Below are 23,374 nucleotides of genomic sequence, written 5' to 3' on the forward strand. Positions count from 1 at the left end.
TACCTTTACATAAACTTATAAGCTGGAAAGTTGCAGAAATGTTATTGGTTTACATGTCAATTTTGTGTTTATGTGTAAAAATCTGGGTGGGGGGGTCCTTTCCTAATAACTATGCTTATGCTGGGGAGGGGGGTCCTTCCCTAACAACTATGCTTATGCTGGAAAGCCTCAGAAAGGGCCTGTGTCCCTGAAAAGGCCAACGACCCTTTGGTGTGGGTGTGTTGTGGGTGAGTTCCATACATTTCAAAAAAAGAGATAAATTAACTATTTAACTACAAAGAGCTTACCTTCTCTTTGTAATCATAACTTAGAGGATGGTGATGTATAGTTCAAAAAGAGAACTGGTTAGAGCTTGTAAAAAGTTACAAAAACAAACAAATTGTGGCAGGATCATCATATTTTTCTGAACTTTCAAGAACCATACTTAGGCTGGAAATACAACTCTAGGAACTAGTAAGCTTCTACTGGAATGTAAGGATAGTATTACACAACTAACGATGCCTGGTTTGAAATGTCAGCAATTGTCCATTTTTCTCAGGGAGAATGTATAGAAATAATGCCCCTCCAGGATTCATAGGCCAGTGTGATGAGATAAACATGGTGTCGCCCATTGCCAACATTTTCATTTGAAATTTTTGATTTGATATTTTCATTTGCCTTCCTGTCATATTGACCCTTTAGCTTCAATTACTTTTCTGAGCTAGCATTTTCGGAAGGCAATCTATCATCTTGTGCACTTTATCTACCTCATGTATAGGCAACTTTGAAATAATGACAGACTAGCGTTTTCCTGCATATCATGTATGCCAAACTCTCACTTTCCTCAGCGTAAAATAAAGGAATGAAGAAAAAGTCAACTATTAGCAGTATAAAGAAAGACAAAATGTATAGCAACAACTTTCTGTAGCACAGCTGGCAAAACTGCTGAGTCCACCCTTTAAGAAAGAAAATGTGTTCTTTGAATCTCACACCTTAGTGTATCTAAGATAAATAATATATGTATCTAAGATGGCTATATAGATAAAAAAAGTACAACTAGCTGGGTGGTTGTAATCCTAATGGATAGGCTAAAGCTGTAACTAGGTTTAAACCAAGGCTCACCAGAAAGGAAAGAGTTCTTTAGGAGACAGAATGGTCATGGCAGTGAAAAGGTGATCAGTAAATCAGACTTGAAGATCACAACTGCAAGACAAACTAAACAAAGGAAGCCTTTTTGATAATATACAGGTCGATCTCTGACTTATTAGACGTTCAGATGCATATTTGCAAGGTGCAATTGATAAATAGTGTTTGAGTGCATACAAAGGGAAGTGACAGGTCATAAAGGAGAGGTAGGGGGCATAGAAACAGGGGTAGTGAATGAGTAAGCCACAGTCAACCGTCTAATGGAGGACTACATCATACATGAACAACCTAGCTGTGGTCATCCCTGGGATAACTGGGCAGAATGTAGGGGGCAGACTAATGCTTTAGTGTACCTGATTCATGATTCATTCTTCAGATATTTAAAAGGATTTCAACAGACAAAACTAAGCTGTCTTAGGTTATTAGTTGACTTTTATTAAACCAATGAAATATGGTAACATTTTGTCATTCAACAAATAGCTAAATTATAAATGTTTTCTTACAGGAGTTGTTCAGACAGGAATGTTTTGCTGTCTACCATCTGTAAAGCATAGAAAGAGAACATTTAGATTAGGGATACAGAAGTGTATCCCCATTATATGCAACTTGTAGTATATCAGTCATATATAATTTGTAAAATACCTAACTATAGTATAACAAAGAATACATTTTCACTGACAGTGCATGACAGGTTCTCTTTCAGACATAGAATCTGATAATGTCCCATACTGTCCGTTTCAACGAGTTAAAAGTACAGTAATCTGATGTTGAGGAATGTGCTGTACCTTATTTAGATCATTTTTATTTCTTTTACTTACGTAAGGAACACAAGAGAACCAGATAAGACATATAAATGAAGTGTGACCTTAAGAGCTTCAAGGATTGTTCACACGGATTACTTTGTAGTGGCAATAAAGTCATCAGTAGTCAAAGCAAATAACCTCACATGACTTGCCACTGTGCAATGGAACTGAATCCATGCAAACAATTTTCTGCTGACTGTAGCAGTGCTTGAGATCTACAATTTGTATGTATATTACAGGGTAATATGTTGTATATAATTGTGCTCTAAATCAAATTTCATTCATTTTGTTAACACCAAATTTTTACACTTTACATAACAATGTCCTAGCATTAAAATCCCTGGTACACACATTAAAAATACTAGCAATACTTTAATTTTAAATACAAATTTCCAAACATCACATATACCAATATAACTTTTGTAAAGGCATAAATTGGGCAAATAAACAAATAAACAAGGGAGTTTTCAAATTACCCAGTACATTTTTGTCTTTGTTTACTTTTTCCATAACATAAAAAAAGGATCTTATCCCCTTAACTGGGGGATAAAGTCAATAGCAGCTTTCAATATTTCATTTTAAGCAAGTTGGGATGTCATTTTGAATGATGTAGATAGGTAAAGTGGGCTGTATGTAGGTACAGACATAAAATCATATTTAATATTTTTGACATTATCTTTCAATTAATGATTTTTGGTCAGCATTACCTTATCTTAACAAATGGCCAGTTGTTCAGTAAGAGAGACACTAGATGGATCTGCAAAAAAATCTGGATGCCAGTCATTTGTTCTTTTAAATGTCCAATGCTGTTGTGCCAAGGGAAGCAATAGTGATTGGCTGGGAAAACCCTCCCGGCAAATCAATTATTCTTTTGCTGGGAAAGGTCTAAAGTCATTCAGTACTATTTTATTAGATTAGTGATGAGCAAATCTGTTGAATTTCAGGTTCTGATTCAGGAAGAAATTCAACCAAAAAGTCAAAAAAGAGCCAGATTTTATATTTATTTTACAATTATGTCAATGAGAAACCATTTTCATGAAGGAATACTGGGTGAATGCGTAGGTATAAAAAGTGTACAAGTTGATGTACAATCTTAAAAAGATGTCTATGGTCTAAAAATAAATACATATTCTTGTTTTTAATGTTCTAGAACACAAACAATGAAACACACACACGATACCTGCACTGAGAGAAATATGTAGGACACGTAGTAAATTTGTCTCTTCCGTTTTCCTGCATATCCTTTTGCCTAAAAGAGAAATTATAACATTTTACAGTTTACATTTAAACACAACATCTCAGCTCACTCTCCCCCCATTCCCACAGCACCTGACAAGTGAGATTAGAAGGCTGCCAATGCATTTGGAAGAACATATAAGAATTTGTGTTAGAAAAAGACCTCTGTGCTTTGAATATGAATTTGAGTATGGATTTTTCATAGTGCCCCCAGCTAGATGTCAGTGAGGGCTTTTTATTCTTGCTGGTCCATAGTTTGACCGCAGTTGTAAAAAATCTTTTTGCTGTGTTGAAGAGATTTTAAAAATCTTTGCCTTATCAGTAAGAAGTACTGCACAATGAATGTGGTTTATTATTGCTTGTATTAAAATACTAATCTACCAGACAAGTCCATCATTTTTTAAAAAAAAATATATATATTATTAAAAGACAATTATTATAAAAATAATGCTCAGTTTTATAACAGGGAGTGACGGCACAAGATGGTAAATCTACAAATCTATGTTTTCATAAAAAATATAGTACTGTGTCAGTAATGTAATGTTTTTATTAAGCGTAATCTTTGGGTTTAATTGGAGATGAGGTTAAAGTTTAGGCATTCACTGGCACCAAACAGCTTATCTTAAAAAATGTTTTGTGAATGGTGAATGCCAGTCTAGTGGGGCACTGTCTGCTATTTACTTTAAAGGACTGGCCCCCTTTGCAGCTGATTCTAAAGTTTGCATATTTGGGTTTGTACCTAAAAATTTCAGCATGCTTCAAAGAACATTTGACAAACAGAATCCAGGCAAGTTCGCTCATCACTAATTGTGATAACAATAACATAGCTAGAAATACTTTATAATTAGTGGGTGGGTGTACTTTGTATGCTTCTATCTGCCTTTTGCCAATACAGAATAATGGTTTCTTAACCAGGGTATTGTGGGACTCCAGGGTTCCTCTAGAGTTAGCTAGGGGTTCTCTGAACAATATCAGTTTAAGTGACACCAATGATCTTTTCAGCTAATTGTAAGGGTGACATTCTTCCCCCTGGCCAGGAATGCAAGAGGCATTCTTCCCACTTACCACCATGCTAATGTTCAGTGAGCTGTTGATGTAGTATATATAGTATTGATAGTTCCCTAAGACCTGTCTTAGTTCCCTAAAGCTACGTACACACTTCCAATTATTATCATTGGAAAACGAACGACGAACGATCCTGCACGATATATACGAACGATCGTATAGCACCGATCCTGCACATAGAGATAACGACACTATCGTTCGTAGATATTGTACACACAATAGATACGATCGTTTAAGCGATAGAGGAACTATGTGCATGACAGGAAAGTGAACGAACGTTCGTTCATTACGCATGCTCTGAACATGGACGATCAACGAACGACCGTACACACGAACGATGTTCAACGATCGTCGTCCAATCCGATCCGCCGGTCCGGTCGTTCGTTTCCAACGAGTTTCCTCGTTCGTCGGCGTCGTTGGTTACTTTTTTACGAACGATTTTTTGCCCAATCGATCGTTCGTCGTTCGATTGGAACGATAAAAATTGGAAGTGTGTACACACCTTAAGACCTGTTTATTTAGTGCATCCCATGTTAAACACATTCACCAACAGCAGCCTCCTGTGTGTACATATTCTTGGTTATAATTGCCTTGAACAGACATGTTTATAGATCTGTGTCAACCAATACTGATAAACCCAGCCTTATACCCAAAATCTGTATATTTAATACAGGAGAGGGATTACAAACATAACTTATATTAGCATTAAACAACTAATTTGATTAGTAAAAAGATTAATTTCCCTTCCCCCATTTAAAATGAGCAGAATATTTTTAAAGATTCCAACACAACAAAGTCAAACAGTGCTACTTCATACACAGGTTATTACTTGCCAAAGGAGAAAGTGATAAATACATTTATTGGAAGTTCATTTATTATAAAAATGTTCTAGGGGAAAAAAAACATTGTGGGTTACAAATCCAGACTGTGCTGTGTTTTTAGTCATTCCATTCAGCCTGAACATGATAGGGTAAGCTAGAAATCCCCACCCTCCACAGAGTGAAGAAATTGCAGTGAGTAGTTTGGTTGCTATGCATGTTAATGACTTTGTACCCTGGGCTGTAAGATCTGTTTTAAAAGAGGACAAGCAAGCAAGGCGAAGCTTAGTGTGAAGGTGGAGAACAGGCAGTGAGGGCATCAGCACAGAAACACTGAACTCTTCACACAGACAGCACAGTCTAAAACTCATCTCCTATTAATAAGTAACAGAAAAGGAATTGATTGGGACATGAGACCCCTCCATGCAGCAATCCTATTATTTCTTCTAGCAATTTGCACACTCCAGGTGGAAGGTAAGTTTCCTATTTTCTCCTATACAGTCATTGGAATACAGAATACAATACTGCACAGTGAATATCTGCTAGTTACATTCTGCTAGAAATAATTGGAGACAAGGTAATATGTACCTTGTTATGCTTGACATAGGAGTGTATTTTTATGAAAAGCACTGGACCTTTTGCAAATGTTACAGAGCTGTTATATGGTAATATTTTATTAACATGTACACATAACTCTTTAACTTTGAGTTAGAATTTTACAAATAAGTTGAAGAAAATGTAACATTTTATTACTTAAACTATTGAAAAAAACTGTCTGATGAACCAGCAATCTATTAAAATTTTTGTTTAATGTTGAAGGCGTGATGTTAACATATGTACAAACATGCTAAAAAACTATTTATTATTAAATAAAGGCGCACACATATTTTGACATCTGTCTATTTCTGTGCATGATATAATCACATTTCTTGAGCTATTCTCATTTTTTTTCTCCTCCAGGGTCAAAATGCAAATGCTCACGAAAGGGTCCAAAAATTAGATTCTCAGATGTTCAGAAGCTGGAAATTAAACCAAGACATCCATACTGTGAGGAAAAGATGATCATGTATGTATTTACTTATTAACTCATATGTTGTATTTTTTAGTCAAGATAGGTAATATGTATATAAGTATTATTAAAAAATGTATTTATTTTCTACAAATCTTAAATGGAAATGGAGTGCTGTTTTTGTTACTCCTAATTTTCATGCAGACTTAAAAAAAGTTCATCAAAACTGTTTAGGTAAATAACCAATCCTGGCTAGAGTCTATGTTACATTTGTATATTAATATTGGATTTGTATGGATTGCAACTATACTTTTTAGAGAGCTGAAATATTTAAGTTCTGCTGTAAGAAAGATCTGGTAATGACTTTTGATTGCATGTATTGTATTATTCTTTGTGGATGACACAAGTAAATATGCAAATGTTTAGTTGAATAAAGAATTTGCAAATCACAGAGATCTCTTATTCAAATCTCATAGTGGCTACAACAGCTGAATTCCCTTAACATTTATGTTTCTGAATGTGCTCCAATCTTGGACATTTAGTTATTGAAACTAACGTAGATTGCTCTCTCTACACCATCAGCTTTGGTTTGACTGCCCCCATGAGTTGCATATTTTAGCTTGTTATCTTATTTTTACCCTACTAACCTTAAATTTCCTTATTGTGTCCAATTTATGCTTTTGCCTGCTATGTCAGGTAGATCAATGAAGATAAAGGGCCACCTGAATATTTATTAAATGGCCATTGCCAGGTTTACAGATTTATTTACAGTAGACTTGTGGATTGTTTAATGTTTTAGTGTTCTTCTCTATTTACAAGCTGCATAGCAAAATGCTTTACTGTGCATTTTGACTATGCTTTTATTCCTTTCTTGTAAGAAGTCAGTTTCCAAATAACATATATGTTTACATATTGACTTGATGGGTTTCAAAAAAGCTTTATTTTAAATAAATAATTTTAAATAAGTAGCATAGTGACATTGACAGTAAATTTTCTCACAGACATGATCATTTTACTTGCATGAGTCCTTGACATTCTGGGTTCCTGATTCATCTTCATCAGGTGTGGCATTTGACATGTTTCACATCATCCTAATCATTTGTGCTCATTGACTAATCCTATGTAAAGTCATCAAACCCAGGCAATTCTTTTACCTTAAAGGCTTAACCACACCAATACCAGCTGGTGAATTAACACACGCATTAACCCTATCAGGTACTTTCCCAACCCCAGCTTACCCCAGAGGCTTCCTTTTAGACAACATGAATGCCATTCACAAGACAAATAGTGAGGATCAGTAGTGGGTAGGATGGAAACCAAGCCTCACTATAAAGTACATTTAGGTCGCTATAGAATCGTTATTGAGCATCCAGGAAAAAAAAGTTCAGGGCTCTCAGTACTGCTGCTGTGGAAGATGGCTATATGCCCTGACACACACGTTGCAAGTACATTTAGCTGTTGTCATGTATGTCTTTAAACTCCATCCTTTCCATGGCTTTTGTCTAGCCCGGTACTCCGTAAGACTACTAGTCAATGATTTCTCTGCCTTCAGCCCAGTACTGATTGATAATCCAAAACCAGCTGATTAAATCAAAGTGACATTAGGGGGTGGTCATGTGACTGATGCTAAATAGGAATAAAAATGGCACTAAGAAGACAAATGTTCTAGACACTGACTTATTTGGATATGGCTTTATGCATAATTTAGGTAAAATGAGGAACTGAAATTCCCATTTCAACAGGAAAGCTGAGCAGAAAGTCAGCTGTGTGCTTTTTGTCCTTAAAGGCTAAACCCTAGCCTCCTTACCTTGATCAGTTACACAGCATCTTCCCCTGGTTGGAGTTTGGACACTTGTCAATGCATTTTCAATGTGTGCTTTTTCCGTTTCCTCTGTGATCGTCACCTCATTTCCAGGCTGATGGACTACAGTATCATCCAGCCCTCTCCTTCCCGTCCCCTGGCCTATTCCTATCCTCTGTTGCTTTGTTTGTCATTCAGCCCACATACACACCCACCCATAATCTATTTCATAAAATCATTCCTAAAGTAAGAGTAGGGACATGTTAGATGTGATGTCTGACCTTTCATGTCCACCCACATTTGTCAGGAAAGAAGGTAAAACAAGGAGAGTTTTTTTTTTTGCCTCTTTTTTATTAGGAATGGGAATCTTTTGTTAACTGAGTATAAAGCTAGAGAATGTTCAGCTTATTAAATGCCTTTTTAATAAACTAGTTTATGTTAAGGTGGTATTTTCTTAAAATTAAAATCAAATACTGTATAACAGCATAATTTGTATTCCTGGGCAGTTCAGCAACAAGTAGAAACTCGCACTCCTTTCTTTTACTGTTTAGGCAAGCACCTCTAATTTGTTTTGTGAACACCACCATCAGGCTGGAAAAGAAGTATTGCAGGGCTGTTACTATCAGAGAAATGGTACCAACACATCACCACTGCCATAGCATCACAAGCAAACTGGCTTTAAGCCTAAAACGCATATTCTCTGCCAAATGTTTATGTTCTACCCTTAGGGAAAGCAGTGGAAGCTTGTGACTCTATACAACTGTAAGTCTACTTTAACAGCACTTGCTGGATAGAGGCATCCATGAATAAAGTTAAAATATGCATCATTGTAATTGTACATTGCTAGTGGATCAAGCTCAGTACTAAATCCCCTTATTTGATATAAGCCATCCCTACATACCATGTCCCTGCAGAGGGAAAGCATCCTTACTGGCCAGTGAGACATTTAGGTTTGAAAGGGGTTGACAGATGGGTGAGTTGAGGTAATAAAAAAAGATCTTTAGAAGAAATATGAGATCTAGATCTGGGGAATGCACAAATGAGAGTTTTCTTTATAAGGTATGATCTTGTGTAATATCTTGTGTTTAGATAATATATAGTATCTTGTGATGTCTGGTCTTAAAGTGTACTTAGCCGTAATAGTGAACATCTCTTATAAACGTTTTGTTTATTTACTATACCAATGCAAGCATTTGTTATATATACTTGATAAATGCAATCAAAACCTATTGATCTTGTTAGAAATTCATAGTCATCAGAGTCATTCCATGTCCATATATTTCATGTGTTAATTTAAATGAACCTCTTACTTCTCGTCTTGGACGAAGAAGAGTGATTGAGTAGCATAATACACTGTCCAGAGTTGTCAACACTCCACAGAAAAATCCTATGGGTTTAAGTGCAGACTCTGGCCTATTGGTATTTTTCCTATAATATTTATAGGAAAAGCTTATAGTACTTTTCAGTGGGATAATACACAAGAAATGTTCATGTATTACAGTGATGAATTGCAAAATTTTATTTTGCTTTGACATACACCTGTATTTTCACTCCAAAAAGTTTAGAATGTTGGACATATTACTCTAATGAGATCTACTTTCATGTTTATAATGAATTATATCAGTTTACACTGGGAACTACAGCCATGCAAGCCAGATAAAATATCTCTTTGTGTAATAAACATACTTCACAAGTCTAAATTAAGCAGTTTATTGCATTGTTAAATGTGAATAACTTTAGTGATTAGACTTTATTTTGAGCTTTGGAGACACTGAAATCTCATGTGACTTTGAGCAATTGGTCAGGGACTACTACTAAGGAATTGAGTACTAAAGGGCACATCATTTATGCCAGTTTAGTAAACATCAATTCCCAACTAACAGCCATATGGATGAAGACAAATATAAAAATGTGAAGATCAGTCTGATCCATAACAGATTTTGCTATGCATAAGCTGCTTCCTTAATGTCTGGCGATGTGATCACTGATTGAGGCAACAGGGAAGCACAGATTTAGAAAATAAAGTAATTATTGCACAGCAGCTTTCTTTCCAGCAAGGAGAACATTGAGCAGAACAGGAGGGACATCACCAAATCTTACTTCAGACCTAAAAAAGCAGTTTCTTAGATTTGCAGTGCAGATACGTAGCTATGATGTTGTTGGCACAAGAACTATATGGCTAAATCATTTCAAGACAAAATCTAAATCCCTTGGGATCCACTTTACAACCCTTTAGATTTCCAAGAGAACAGCAAAATATTTTCTGTTAATAAATTCCACGTGCCCCAGCACACAAGCTCATTTAGAGCAATAAAAAAAATTGGACCAATGTGTGGCCAAAAATGTTCTGCTTTCAAAATCCCAGCTTCTATTTGCCTTCTGTTTTTATGTACAGACACTAAATTTGCTGGGGATGTTGGGGGGGGGGGGATCAGCGTAAAAGGGTTATGTCAGTGTATGCCCACCTGTCCCATTCTGTGTCAACCAATATCACTTTTGTCAGTGCACTGAAGTCTGTTTGCAAGTAAATATTTCAGTATGTGTTACCACAAGCCATGTCATTCTTTAATCTGTGTGTCAGTGACTAACAGACTGTGTTATAAGAAACAATAGATATTCTGCAAATAATTAAGAATGTTAGGATTCCTCCTGGTGTTCAGTGACCTTTTTAAATGGCCTGCAGCATTGTGCATTTACATGATCACGGAATTACTCAGTGAAACCTAATATACTTATAATGTGCTGCAGGGGGTACAATACCCCATATAATTCACCAAAATATTTTACTTTACACTTGCATGCAAAATACACTTTACACATTTTTGTCACATGTGTTTAAAGTTATATTTTAAAGAAAATCACATGTGTTTGTTGTAGTACAGTACACCGTTCAAGGCAGACATGTGGTCCCCAGAGGAACAGAATAAACTATATTTTTAGTTTGGCATGGCAACAATGATCTTGTTTTTTTTTTTTACAAATAAGCTGTTGGACACAACCTATTACAAAATGTTAACTATAAATAAAATGTAAAATTAAAAGAAAATAGGGCATGCAGGCATATAATTACAGTAGGATTTAATATCTAGATAATCTGCCAATTTATTAGTAAAGCGTAAAGTCATTGTCACATCTTGCACAGGAAAATAATCACAGTGCTGTTTACTTGCTTAATTGTTTTTTTTTTCTTTTTGTAGTTTTGCCAGATTTCCAAATGTTTAACTGTAGATGACCTACATTTTGTGAGGCACAGCTGGTACGCGTGCTTACTTAGTGTCTTATTAGAGCCAAGCCAAATATATTCTTCAATGAGAGCTTCTGGGAAAACATATAAAGCAATGATACTAAATCATTTTTCTAAACAATGCTAACATTTGCAGCTATTTTACAAAGGAATGAGATTTAGTTAATGCTGCACAAGCAATATACGAAAAGCATATGAGCGGTATCTGTTGCTTGGCAGAAGTGGTGAACAGCAGGGCCAATGTCCTGACCAACAGTGTAGGCGGTCACAAGCCAAATAAATGGAGCCGGCTGTTCTGGTTTAGGGCAAGGTCACCAGTGAACTTCTCACAGTAATTTTTCAGTTGACAAATCATGCAGAAAAAGTATTCATGTTGAACAGATAATCTTTACAGCATTATTGGAAAACAGTTTTCTCCTGTTACATTTAATTATTTAGAGAAGACTCTTCACACTGACAGATTCACAGACATGAAAGTGTCATGTGTTACACTTCCTTCAAAGTAAACCTTTACTCTAAAAGGTAATTGGCTTCTAGAAAGCTAACCTCATTTAAGAAGAACTAAACCCGAAAATGCAAAAAAAAAAAAAAAAATACTTCAATCTCACAGGGCAGTCTGATCGCTTCGGGGGTGTCCTGCATTGGGTCCTCCATCGTTCTTGCATTCGTCCTGGGGCACGCCATCTTCTCTTCTTCTTGTTCTTCATGCCTGAGATGTTTGGGCATGCACAGAAGGAGCGCCCAAGAGCCTCTTGGGATGTGTGACGTAGGTATCCTGGGAGGCTTTGCGCTCCCATTCATTCTCAACCACCTAGGCGATTGAGAATTAGGGGGCGGTGCTGCTCCGTTTTTTTTTAAAAGGTGTTGCATTTAAAAACAAAGACACATAATTTTTACTTAACATAAAAGGGTTTTCTACTCTTTTATGTAAAGTGAAATTTGTTTAGGTACACTTTAAGTAAATATATATTATACCAGGTATAGTAGGTAGGACTATTTACTGTTGTCTTAGAGACTCTTAGTTACTGTCTGTGGTAGAGAACCAAGGGTTTGTTCAAGGTTAAGGAACTGATACACCTAGTAAATGAGCAAAGAAAAGTTGGAAAAGGTAAATGTTTGAAATCAATATTATTTAAAGGATATATCTGACAGTTCCCCAACAGCCATATGACAGGTGAGCCACGACTCTGGCCAATGCACCCACCAGTGGGGTCAAGAGAAGGACCCCGCTTGGGGGGAAGCACCAGCCAGAGCCACGTACCATGTTTCCCAGAGACATTGCAAGGTTCAGGGTGGTGGCCGGGTTGTGTCTAGAGACCAGAGAGGCTCAGACCTGGGATGAGAAAGTGGACAAGTTCTGGCATCATGACGTCACTCTGGGGGGAAGTTTCTTCCCGTTTGAGTAACACACGGCTCCCCGCGCATGCGCAGTCCGGAGTCCATCTATTTAGTGGTCTGCGACCTGCAAAAGGTTGGGGACCACTGTTATAGTGTCAATCCAAAAAGAATTTGCTGGGCAAGAATGGACTCAATGCTATCTAGTTATTTGAAGACACATTTTCAGATCAATACAAAGAAGGAGGACATTTAAGTGGTTTATCCGCCTGCCACTGAGTGGGTGCCTATGTGCCACCAAGGTGGGATGTTTAGCTCATCTGAGGGTTCAGGGTCAGGAGTTACCTGATGCCACTGAAACTGATGTAAAAACCGAGCAAATAACATTACCACATGTGAAAAGAGAAAGCTGGTATGCATCATCTGAATGTCAGTCTCCAAATTCAGCTGTTTCAGTCAACTTTACTTGTTTGTCTGTGGAGCTTTGGCAGACACATAGGAATCAAAGGAAGTTATGTTTAGACCTGCACTGAGGACATCAGTTTCTCTGCAGCTCCTGCCATCTGATTCGCTGTGTTGGCTCACTGCCACCCCAGTTCTGCATGGTCCATGGTGGGCAAGATAGCACATGTTGGGTCCAGCCCAAGGTAGTGGTTTGGGGGGGGGTGAGGAATAGGTAATCACACCACAACCTCACAGCCTGCACAGAAAAGGAGGATACATTAGCCAGGAGGCAGCAAATGAGACAGGTAACAGATTGTTAAATAGTACATGGAGTATAAATGTGAGAGTTTTCTTCCTAAAGGGTTTTTAAAGAGTAGAATGTTTGATGTGTTCAGAAGAAGGTCATCTTCATTTTAAATATTGTTTGTTCTGATAATTTCTTAAAAAAATTTGTATTTATTAATAAATGCAAAAACCATTTTACACAAGCTAGTTTATTCAGGGCCTGCCTACCCACTTATGATTTAGAATGTTCAGTAAGGACATTCATACAGATCATAACTTTTTAAGGTATCCAAAGAGACTTTTTTAAGAAACCACATCTAATTGAAAATGTGATTTATGGGCTAAAAAGGCTGCCGGTAAAAGAAATGCACATATGGAAGTGAAAGCCAGCCGAGCTGAATTCAGGTGTCTGTATATCTGCACAGATATGTCTCTATTTACACTAATTTCCATGTTTCCTGTTTGTTCTTTTGTAACAGAGATATGTTGCTGAAAGGGACATTTCACCTTTATTGTCAGCACATTGTTTTTGGTTCACTTAACCTACTAAGTCTAAGACTGTAAGAATCACATTTTAGGTGACACAGAGATGTATAGCAAATAATAACATGCTATGAACTATTTCAAGGTAACCACAGTCATGTTTACTAACACCTGGATTTATAATGGGTTGTGTTTAAAATACTGTAATTTTAGATTTGTTAGAAGATTATTCTTTTCAAATAGTAGGTAAGCCCTAACAGTGAATTTCTTCTATGGCCAATTTGTCCTATTGAAGTATACAATTGAAAGCAAATTGTTATATCTGTTTGATAAGTGCATAAAACATACTGTACCTGTTGATTCTCACAGAAATTGTATTATCTGATGACAAAGTGTACAGGAAGTTCTTTTGTTATACTTTTACTTTTTCAATATATTTGCATAACCTGAAATTCAGTTTTAAGTAGTTCAATAAAGGAGGCATGTGTATAATTCTTTAAGTCCTATTATGCTTTGTATTTTTAAAACATTTTTTCATTAACCTAATACGAAACTTTCCTTTGCACATGAGCTTCTTGTAATAAAGGCTGGTCACTGCTGGTCTCACTTCTTCTGCTGGTTGACTAGTCTTTTATCTGGCTTTCTCTGCCCCCACCTTTAGTGTTTGTCTTCTGTTGTTGTTGGGCCTTCAGGATCTTCCCTCCCCCATACCCTGGCTTTCTTCATAGGCTATGTGCACCCCAGTAGTTTTGTCAGTGCAAAAGTTATGGGAAAATAGCTCGCTTTGCAAAAGCATTTAAGACAAAGTGGATTTATTTCCTTTATGGCTGATGGAAAATTTTGTGCAAAGTTCAGCCTTAAAATGGCAGAAGATATATTTATTATTATACTATAAATGTTATTATAATGCTTCTCAGTACAAACATCAAGAGCCATCTGGGGTGCTCTTACATACTTGTTTGTAAAATGATTGTTGCAGTTCGTTATAAAAACGTGAAATCAAACATGAAATACGGAATGCTGCATTTCCAGAAAAAGAGGTCTATGATGGCAAACTGCATGGCTGTAATGCTGATTCAGTTTCTCCAGTCCTTTTTGGGTTACAGACCCAAATAAAACATGACAATTACAAACTTTTGGCTTAACCCTAATTTGACTGGTTACATACTTGGTCAATATCTGCAGAGCAAGCATTTTCAGAATAGGATTGCCAATGACAACCTAAATACATCTCTCAGTATGGGTTTTCTTTACAACTTGCTAATTAACATACTTTAGCTTTGCATCATGTAGTAGTTTGAAAAATGTCATCCTTTTTTATGATTGATCATACCACACTAAGACTATCATCTTTTGCCCAAGGTATATTCAAGTCTGCTTCTAATCTTTTATTTAGGTCAACCTAAATATTTACCTGTTATACATGAATGTATTTTTGTGATTCCTAACATTCTTGCTAAATTTTTATTTAAAATAATACGTGAATGAAATACACTCTGAACAGAAAGTCTAGCTTGGTTAACTTGCCAGTTATCATGAAACAAAGCAAGGAGATAGCTAAAGAAGACTTCCTTGTTTTTTCATAGGCAATAATTCAAATCTCATTGTAGTGTTTATGGCTATCTATGTCCACACTGAGCTGATTTTATTTACTGTTTCAAAGACACAAGACCTTGGACCACTGTCACCCAAACAAGTATCCCAATTTGTTGATTTTGTTTCTGGTCCTGTTCTAATGACAGCGGTAAAAGGTTAGGTTTCCCAGCTATCACCAAGACAGAAAGTAAGCATGAATGCCATTAAAATAACATTCTCCCTATTACTTAACACTAGAAAAAGCTAAAGCCCTGTTTTACAGAGACTGCAAGAACCTAATACAAGGTCAAATGTCTTTACACTGCTTGCAAAAAAATATATTTTATGATGTATTAATGATTGCAGAGTTGTATTAGATTGTGTATTTGATATGTACCTAAAGTTTAGGTTTAGTGCATGCCAATGTTATCATGTTAAACTGCAGACATTTATAAAGCAGTATATGTGATTTTCATCAAACATTCACTGGTGATGAATCCCTTTAATTTAAAATAAATGTACCTGGAAAATGTACTACTTTAAAAATATGTCCCCAATTTTATTGCTAGTTAAACATTTGTGATTCCAAAGTTTGTATTTGCATAAAAATATATATATAATATTAATGACTACATATTTGTTTTACTTAAATCTTCTTTGTTCTTCTCTTTAGTGTGACCATGCATGTTTCCCGACTTAGAGGACAACAGTATTGCTTGCACCCTAAACTACACAGTACTAAGAAATTCCTTAAATGGTACACAATATGGAAAGAAAAGAGCAGGTACGAGTAGTAAAATGATTATCAAACCATAATGAAATATATATATATATATATATATATACACACACACACACACACACATATGCTATAATCATTTGAAAGAGCTTGTTTTGAATTTGATATGCCAAGTACTTGAAAGAAGATTAATGTATTTCCAGCTGTAAAAAAAATACCAGAATATAACTATCTGCCTTGAAGGTAGCAATTATACATGTTTTATGTTTCAAAACAAATGATTGCAAGCTTGACGTTGCCAGAAGAACTGAAAAATATATTCGATTTTTTTGGGCACCCCATATATAAAAAAATTGCTCATGCAATACCCTTAAGTGTATTAAGTATAGTAAGTCTGTATCAGTATTGTCTGTTGGATAAGGTGGGAGCTCTGTTTTATCACACCATTAGTCACGCAATAAAATACCCGCCTTTTAGGCTCCTTGCAAGTCCTGCATTATTCTTGAGTGTACCCAGGCTTTAAACTCAAACATGCATGCAAAGAACACACTATCTGACCAGTCTGTTCTGTATCCAAATAAAAACAGATATTGATCTATTCATGCATCATGTTTATACCATGTTTGTGCTATGTTCAGACTGGTGGTGAAGTAGCTGCGCAGTTACTGCTTCCTAACATCAAAAAATGAACCACTTCTTCTACATTACATATACCACTACCTATAAATGTAGCATCTTACCTGCGGCAGCCCAATAGAGAATGAATGGGGTAGCAGTAAGTGGTTCAGTCCTTTTGAGGCTCTGAAACATAACATCTCTGTGCCTGTGATAACAATAAATTCACATCATTTGATTTTCAATGGTGTGCTTGTAACATATGAATATTCCATAAGCTTGCAAATAATGGCACCATCTTTCAAATCACCAGTACAGCATTTGCTGAGTTCAGATTATATACACTTTTAGAAATGCATTGAATTATATCAAACTGAGCTATAATATATCCCTTTATTTTATTGGGGTATATATAAAATATTTAATGATAATGCTGCAAACACTAAATGAGAACACTATACTGTCAGGTTTCGATAAATACCAAGCTAGCTAGATGGTGTTATATATCTAGATTTACTAAGAAACACTTTGCTGTAATATGTATTTGAAGGAAGGGAAATAGAATTTAGCTGGATCTGCTACCCAAAGCTACTCAGACACTTTCCATGCTAACCTTGTCAGGAATGCGATAATGAGATGCATTTGACATCTATTAATAGAACCTTACAGCAGACATCATACTTTCTGCTTGAGGGCAGCAAGTTCTGATTAGACTAGAAAATTTATTCTAATTTTTTCTTTTTGGAAGCATATGCCAGTCCATCATTCAGCCCCAGCTGCGAGTATGGAAATTTCCCATGAGAATCCAGATTACTTGCATATACAGTAATAAAAAAATAAAAGGGTTGTTTGCATTAAACCTGAATCCGGGGGAATATGTAAAAAAAATGCTTTCTAATAGTAGTAGGCCTAATAGTTTTCAATATGTAAAGCTGCATTAAAAGAAACCCACAATGGTTTACTATGCAGTTGTGGTTGCGTTTAGCGAAAATGATGCCCTATGAGGATTAAGTACTGTGAGCTGCCTAAGGTGCTTACACAGGGGACACACGGCAATGGCCAGATAACAGGCAAGACGGTGGAATGCAAAACAAAAAAAACAGCCAAATAGTAGGTCTATGTTCTCAAAGAAAAGACAAATCAATGCCCATACATAAAAAATGGGAAATCCAAAGTCTCTGGGAATGTCCCTTGGCAACAGTCTTTGTGGAACTCTTTCTTTTTCAGCCTCCAGCTACATACAAAGAACACTAGGCATGCTAGGCTAAAATATTCACTTGTGCTCAGTCTGCACATGCAGAAAGAACCCAGACATTAACCAGATAGTCAGAAACCCTTCCTATCTCTTCTCTGACCAGCTCCAGGACTAGTTTTCCAGATTTCCAACATCACTATGGAAATCAAGCCAACCTTTTCTAGAACTTTTTTAACTGATAAAATGGTTGAATCTGGCTAAAATATAAACACCATTGCACACCCTTCCAATTAGGTACTATGACACGTTGTCACAGTAGCGATACCTAATATCTCTACAAACATGGTGGAAAGGTAGGATATTTTGAAACATGCAAACGGTTAGATATTTTTTTTAATACAGCATAGAATACTGTCCCTTAAATATATAATATAAGTATATAAAGTGAGGTCCAGGTTGGAAAACTATTGAATGGGGTAAAATTGAATGGTCTATAAGTTATACTTGTTCTGAAAATAGTTACATATAAAGCTTTAAAGGTTATGTTACTGGCCCTTTGGAAACGATTAGGTGACAATTTTAATATGTCATTTGACCATTTTTATACTGACCCTGATGGTTTGCATATTCACCAATTGAAAGAGATCATAGACTGACAACGCAAGAAAAATGGGCAGAACAAAAAAGTGGATTATTTACTACATTTTCTATGTACAAAAACCTTGTCCATTTTTCCAAACAATTTACCATTTTCTCTTACACAGGATTCTGACTGTGCAAGCGATTTTGAAACATTTATTGCAATAGTAACTCAGCCCAAGGAGGGCATCCAGTTATAGAACAGAATTCTGCCCCAACCTTCTAAATCTTGTAATGGCAAAGATTTTGTAGCGTCTGTAATTATTAGTTGTAAAATTTTCCTCAAATGTTAGTTTAACTGTCACAAACAAGTTTTGTTATCTTTTGTTTGTCACGTTAGGAGGAAAGGAAAAAACTCAAGGTACTTAGCCTATATTACTAGAAACTCTGATGAAGAGATAGAATAAATGGTTTCTATTATCTTCATACAACGTAAAGGAATTATTAGTTATTTCTCCCGACAAAAAAATTCTTTAAACAGTGACCCAGGATTTACATGTTTATGTTTATATGTAAATTTGAAATTATGTTAATCTCCTTATACCTACATTCAAAAGAATTAAAATAAATTGGTTTTATTTACAGGTAAATTTTTTATGAAAATATATAAAAAGAAAAACATTGTATTGCTAATCCTATTCTTAAAATAGAGGAGTATGTGTGACAAACTTGGTAATTATGAAATACTCCAGCAGATGCATATTTAAAGTTTTTAGACATTTATGGGCTTATTCTCCTAATGTTCTCTGTTTTTAATGAAAAAGTTGTTGACTTTTTTCCTAGCTTTTGCTGTGTTATTGCTCTTATTATGGTATTGTAATAACATAATAACAATTTGTTATTGTAATGAATGAATTTCATAATATTTTACATTCATCCTATATAACAGATCAGTTCTCAACCTTTGTCAAAGATACATTTTCTTTTTTTTACATTACAAAATATTAGTAATAAATTATTTTTCATTATATTTGTACAGGGTCTATGAAGACTAAGTATACTACAATGACTACATCAATCAATATGAAGAATGTCAAAGAGAGACAAACACCTTCTTTTCTGGTTTTCAGTTAGGGACTATATTTATGACTCCATAAATACTTGTTATGAGCTGTGTACTTTTACGTTTTGTAGCATGAAAACTCATAACTTACCATATTCCCATGAATTTAACTGTGTACCTAATTCTGAAAATGGAAATATTTTGTGTCATTATTTTATATGAGAAGTTGAGTGTGTCTGAGTTAAGGATTTAAAGTACGTATGAGCTTTATAAGTTCATTACCTTAAATAATTATAGATAAAGGGACTTAATTAGTTTTAGCATTGGCATTATAATTTTATTGTATATACTTCTTTTCTTTGTCCTTTTTACAAAAAAGAATAAAAATAAATAAAAAAACATTTAATGATTTATTTTTCTAAATGTCACAAAATGTGATCAGTTATTTCATACAATAATAATACTCTGATACATTTATTAGAAGGCAGTTAGTCACCATCAGAAATCCTCACCACAACAAGTATTAGAGCTTGATTAATTTGAGAAATCCGATTATACATTCTTAATGAATATGTGTTTGAAGATTGGTCTTATTTAAATAAAATTCTGCAGTTTATTTATAACAATTGCCTGACTTTCTCATCCATGTAATTTACCACAGGCCAGACAAATGTGCACACAGATATTTGGGCAAAAATATCCATAATGCCATTATATCCAAATGCCATTACTATCCAGCACACAGAAAGGGACAAACTAGCTTATTTCAAAGCGATAACGTTTAATTTTCTTATAAATTATTCATAAGTACACTTCTTCCTGCATGCATAGAACAACAAAACTTTTATTATAAATATATTTTAACATACATTTTTTATATAACGCTAGTGCTTTGTAAGTGTGATGGCACATAAGGGAAAAAAGCACTTTGCCACTTACACTGCTCATATTAAATAACTATTTTTGTAATAAAAAAAATTATGAATAATTCTGTTTAAAAATCATACTTCTAAATCATATAATTTAAAATTGTAGGTAACATATACCCAGAAGTTGCACCTCAAAATAATACTTATTAAAAATGCCATTTTAATTTTTTTTTCTATGTTTTTGTAATTTAAGTTTTTCAATATTGGCACTGTTTATAAAAGGTCAAAAGGGCTTCCTTTTTTAAAAGGAAGTATTGTATTCCCTACAGTGCTGCTTATTTATAAAATTGTTTCCAAACAACTCAAGTTTGGCTTAGTTTGACAATAAAATAATAAAGCAAAATCTATTATAAGCTAATTTATAAAGACTTTTTTTCCAATTTTTTACAGAGAGAATATCACTGCATTCTAAACCCAGTGAACCCATAGGCCTTAAAATTTTGTTTAATTTACCTCACATTTTGCTTTTACTAATTGTCACCCATCTTTCTTTACTGTTCTAAAAAATTAATAACTCATAATTAATAAATAACTAAAAAAGAATAACTTCAAATTCAATTCTTGTAACAAAAGTAAGTACTTTACACTTAATATATCATTTACATACAACATATACCCTGCATACAGAATCTCACATGAAACCAACTGTTAAAGCTTTGAATATGTTTGTAATGATTTTATTACTCTTACTCTTTATACAAAATTACTACGTTCAACTAATTACAGACAGTATTTCACTTAATATAAAACAATATGTATGCCTTTTCTTGAAGTAGAATTTAACCTAAAACATTTTTTTGTAGTTTTGGTATGGAGCAAAGAGTTTGATTTCCTGTTGGGGTATTAATTTTCATTGACACTGACTGGGGCATTTCTTTGCAACCCCAAACAAGTTAAAGTGAAAATCTCCAGAATTGAACGTTCTGGCATAAGGATGAGCAAACTAGGAAATGGCAAACTTTTTTTAATTTGCCTAACATATCATATTAATTTTTAGAGAATCGTAGAATGTATGAATATTGCTGAATTAAATTTATTCAGATCTGTTTTATGTGTAAAGTGTTACTTAGCTGAAAAGCTAAGCCATTGTTATTAATACATAAAATGATTCTCTACAAATTAGGCAGGTATGTATGAATATTTTTAGGCAAACCAAAAAATTTTGCAAAGCATCTGCCATGCAAATCAAATTGCATATACCTTATCAACAGCAATACACTTGGTTGTGTATCAAATATTCAGCGCAGATCTTCTTTAAAGGACATAGTTGGTTAGATGAATGTTTTACAATATTTAATGAAACTATGATGAGAAAAGGTTTGTTATCAATGTATGTACATTATCTATATATGTAATGTATTGTATGGCTAAATTATCTGGTTATTTAAATACATTAAGTTTGTAGAAAAAATGCATGTTTGACTGGATTCTTATTCATTTTTAAAATAAAGTGGGAAAAAAGCTGCCTTTCTTTGTGTGTGTTTTTTAACAACTTAACAATATTCTGACACATTTGCTACAATCTTAGATTGTATCACTGATCACTGAGGTATGCATCATGACAGCCCAATAATTGATATAGTTGTATAAGCTAAATGGACATTTTCAGATAATATTTCTGCAATTTCTAAAATTATGAGCACACAAGTTACAGCTTTCATTGCAATCACATTTGCATTGCTATACTCTCTCTTACACTTTCACATACGCACTCCATCCATAGTCTGATCTCTCTACAGGGGTTACCAGGTGATGAGAAATGACTTGATTTTCCAACAGCATACCTAATAGATTCAATCCACTTTTGAGACCCAATGTGCAGTATATAAATCTGGCTACTTGTTTATTACCAGTCTACAAATATGTAACTGTCCTCAGGAGGTCATAACTAGTGTTTGTTAAATAGTTCCAGTCAGAGTCCATTCTGACTGATTTGAGCTATTTTGACTTCGGATAGGAACTCCGTCTCTAAGCAGTCCAAGTTCGGATATCCAAAACATTGTAAAATCATCCAATCAAAGGTGCTGCATGGGTATGCCTTTTTCATCTTGTACAGAGAGCTGACATAGGTGGAGTTCTATAAAAAAGAGAACACGGCTAAACAAGGCCCCATTTTGTGTTGGTAAGAGAGGTAAGTGCTTGGACCAAATAGAGAGGCTTAAAAAAAATAATTTCCAGTTATATACAGCTATTTTGCTAAGTGTTAAATAATAAATTGTACCATTTTGTTCTCATATTTCTAAAGAAAAATAGGATTTTTTTTCAGTTACACTCATGCAATTTTTCCTATTGCTGCTAAGAACTTTCACCTGTTCTCTGACATTGTGAATGTTGAATTACACTTATTGTGCTAGTTTTAAAATATCATCTGGGTGAAATAGGCAATGGAAATTGCTCTTACATGAAACCAGCCACTGGTGGATCCTCAACTTTGTAAACTTTTTTTGTTTTTTTTGTTTTTTTTACTGTAAACTTTTTGGGTACGAATCAATAATTCACCAAACTATAGTAGCAGCCCCTCATGGACTGGTTGGCTAATCCATCAATTTAGTCCCAGCAGAGAGATAAAGATGGTGAAGGGGATTCATTAATCGGGTGCAAGGATATCTCTGCTTCCTTTTACAACACTCATAACCACTCTAATAAAACAGGTTCTCATTTCCCCATTCTGTTTGAAGGCCGTATTCCTGTCTTGTGCTGTGTGATGATGTACAACATATATCAAACTCAGTGTATCTTCAAGAGAGATGAGCAGATGAGGAGCATTGATATAGGCACAGTTGTTATTCACTGTTTTGGTTCTGTAGCTGTGTCTGGTGAAGACAGTAGTAGTGATGGTGGTAGCGGTGCTGGTGGCGGTGATAATGAAAACAGCAGGCAAACAAGAAGCACTTTGTTGATAAATGTTTGCATAATCTGTGTTAGGGTCAGACAACTATGATGATAGTGTTTTTTTATGTCCAATCCTGATAATGTATCTTTTGTGTGACATATGTAAACACAGGGTAAGCCAACCAGGCAAACACTTAAC

At 35.0% G+C, this 23,374-nt stretch overlaps 1 protein-coding gene and 1 long non-coding RNA gene across 2 annotated transcripts; one reads left to right on the plus strand and one right to left on the minus strand.

Moving 5' to 3' along the window:
* Positions 1-1,537: 1,537 nt before the first annotated feature.
* Positions 1,538-8,029, minus strand: LOC140323552 (uncharacterized). Its single transcript, XR_011919399.1, has 3 exons — positions 7,864-8,029; positions 3,109-3,177; positions 1,538-1,666 (listed from the first exon to the last, which is right to left on the minus strand). It is a non-coding gene; the product is annotated as an uncharacterized lncRNA (long non-coding RNA).
* Positions 5,262-21,807, plus strand: CXCL14 (C-X-C motif chemokine ligand 14). Its single transcript, XM_072400730.1, has 4 exons — positions 5,262-5,521; positions 6,008-6,113; positions 15,897-16,007; positions 19,391-21,807. The coding sequence occupies exons 1-4, from the start codon at positions 5,458-5,460 to the stop codon at positions 19,404-19,406; spliced, it is 297 nt and encodes a 98-aa protein (XP_072256831.1). The 5' UTR covers positions 5,262-5,457; the 3' UTR covers positions 19,407-21,807.
* The last annotated feature ends 1,567 nt before the right edge of the window (positions 21,808-23,374 follow it).

The sequence above is a fragment of the Pyxicephalus adspersus genome, chromosome 2, assembly GCF_032062135.1.
Source record: "Pyxicephalus adspersus chromosome 2, UCB_Pads_2.0, whole genome shotgun sequence".
Taxonomy (NCBI): Eukaryota; Metazoa; Chordata; class Amphibia; order Anura; family Pyxicephalidae; genus Pyxicephalus; species Pyxicephalus adspersus.

What these genes read in the sequence shown, in the direction of transcription:
- CXCL14 (XM_072400730.1), top strand. Translation starts at nt 5,458, where the DNA reads ATGAGACCCCTCCATGCAGCAATCCTATTATTTCTTCTAGCAATTTGC. An exon ending in TTGCACACTCCAGGTGGAAG is followed by an intron (nt 5,522 to 6,007) that starts GTAAGTTTCCTA and finishes TTTCTCCTCCAG; the next exon opens with GGTCAAAATGCAAATGCTCA. An exon ending in TGTGAGGAAAAGATGATCAT is followed by an intron (nt 6,114 to 15,896) that starts GTATGTATTTAC and finishes TCTTCTCTTTAG; the next exon opens with TGTGACCATGCATGTTTCCC.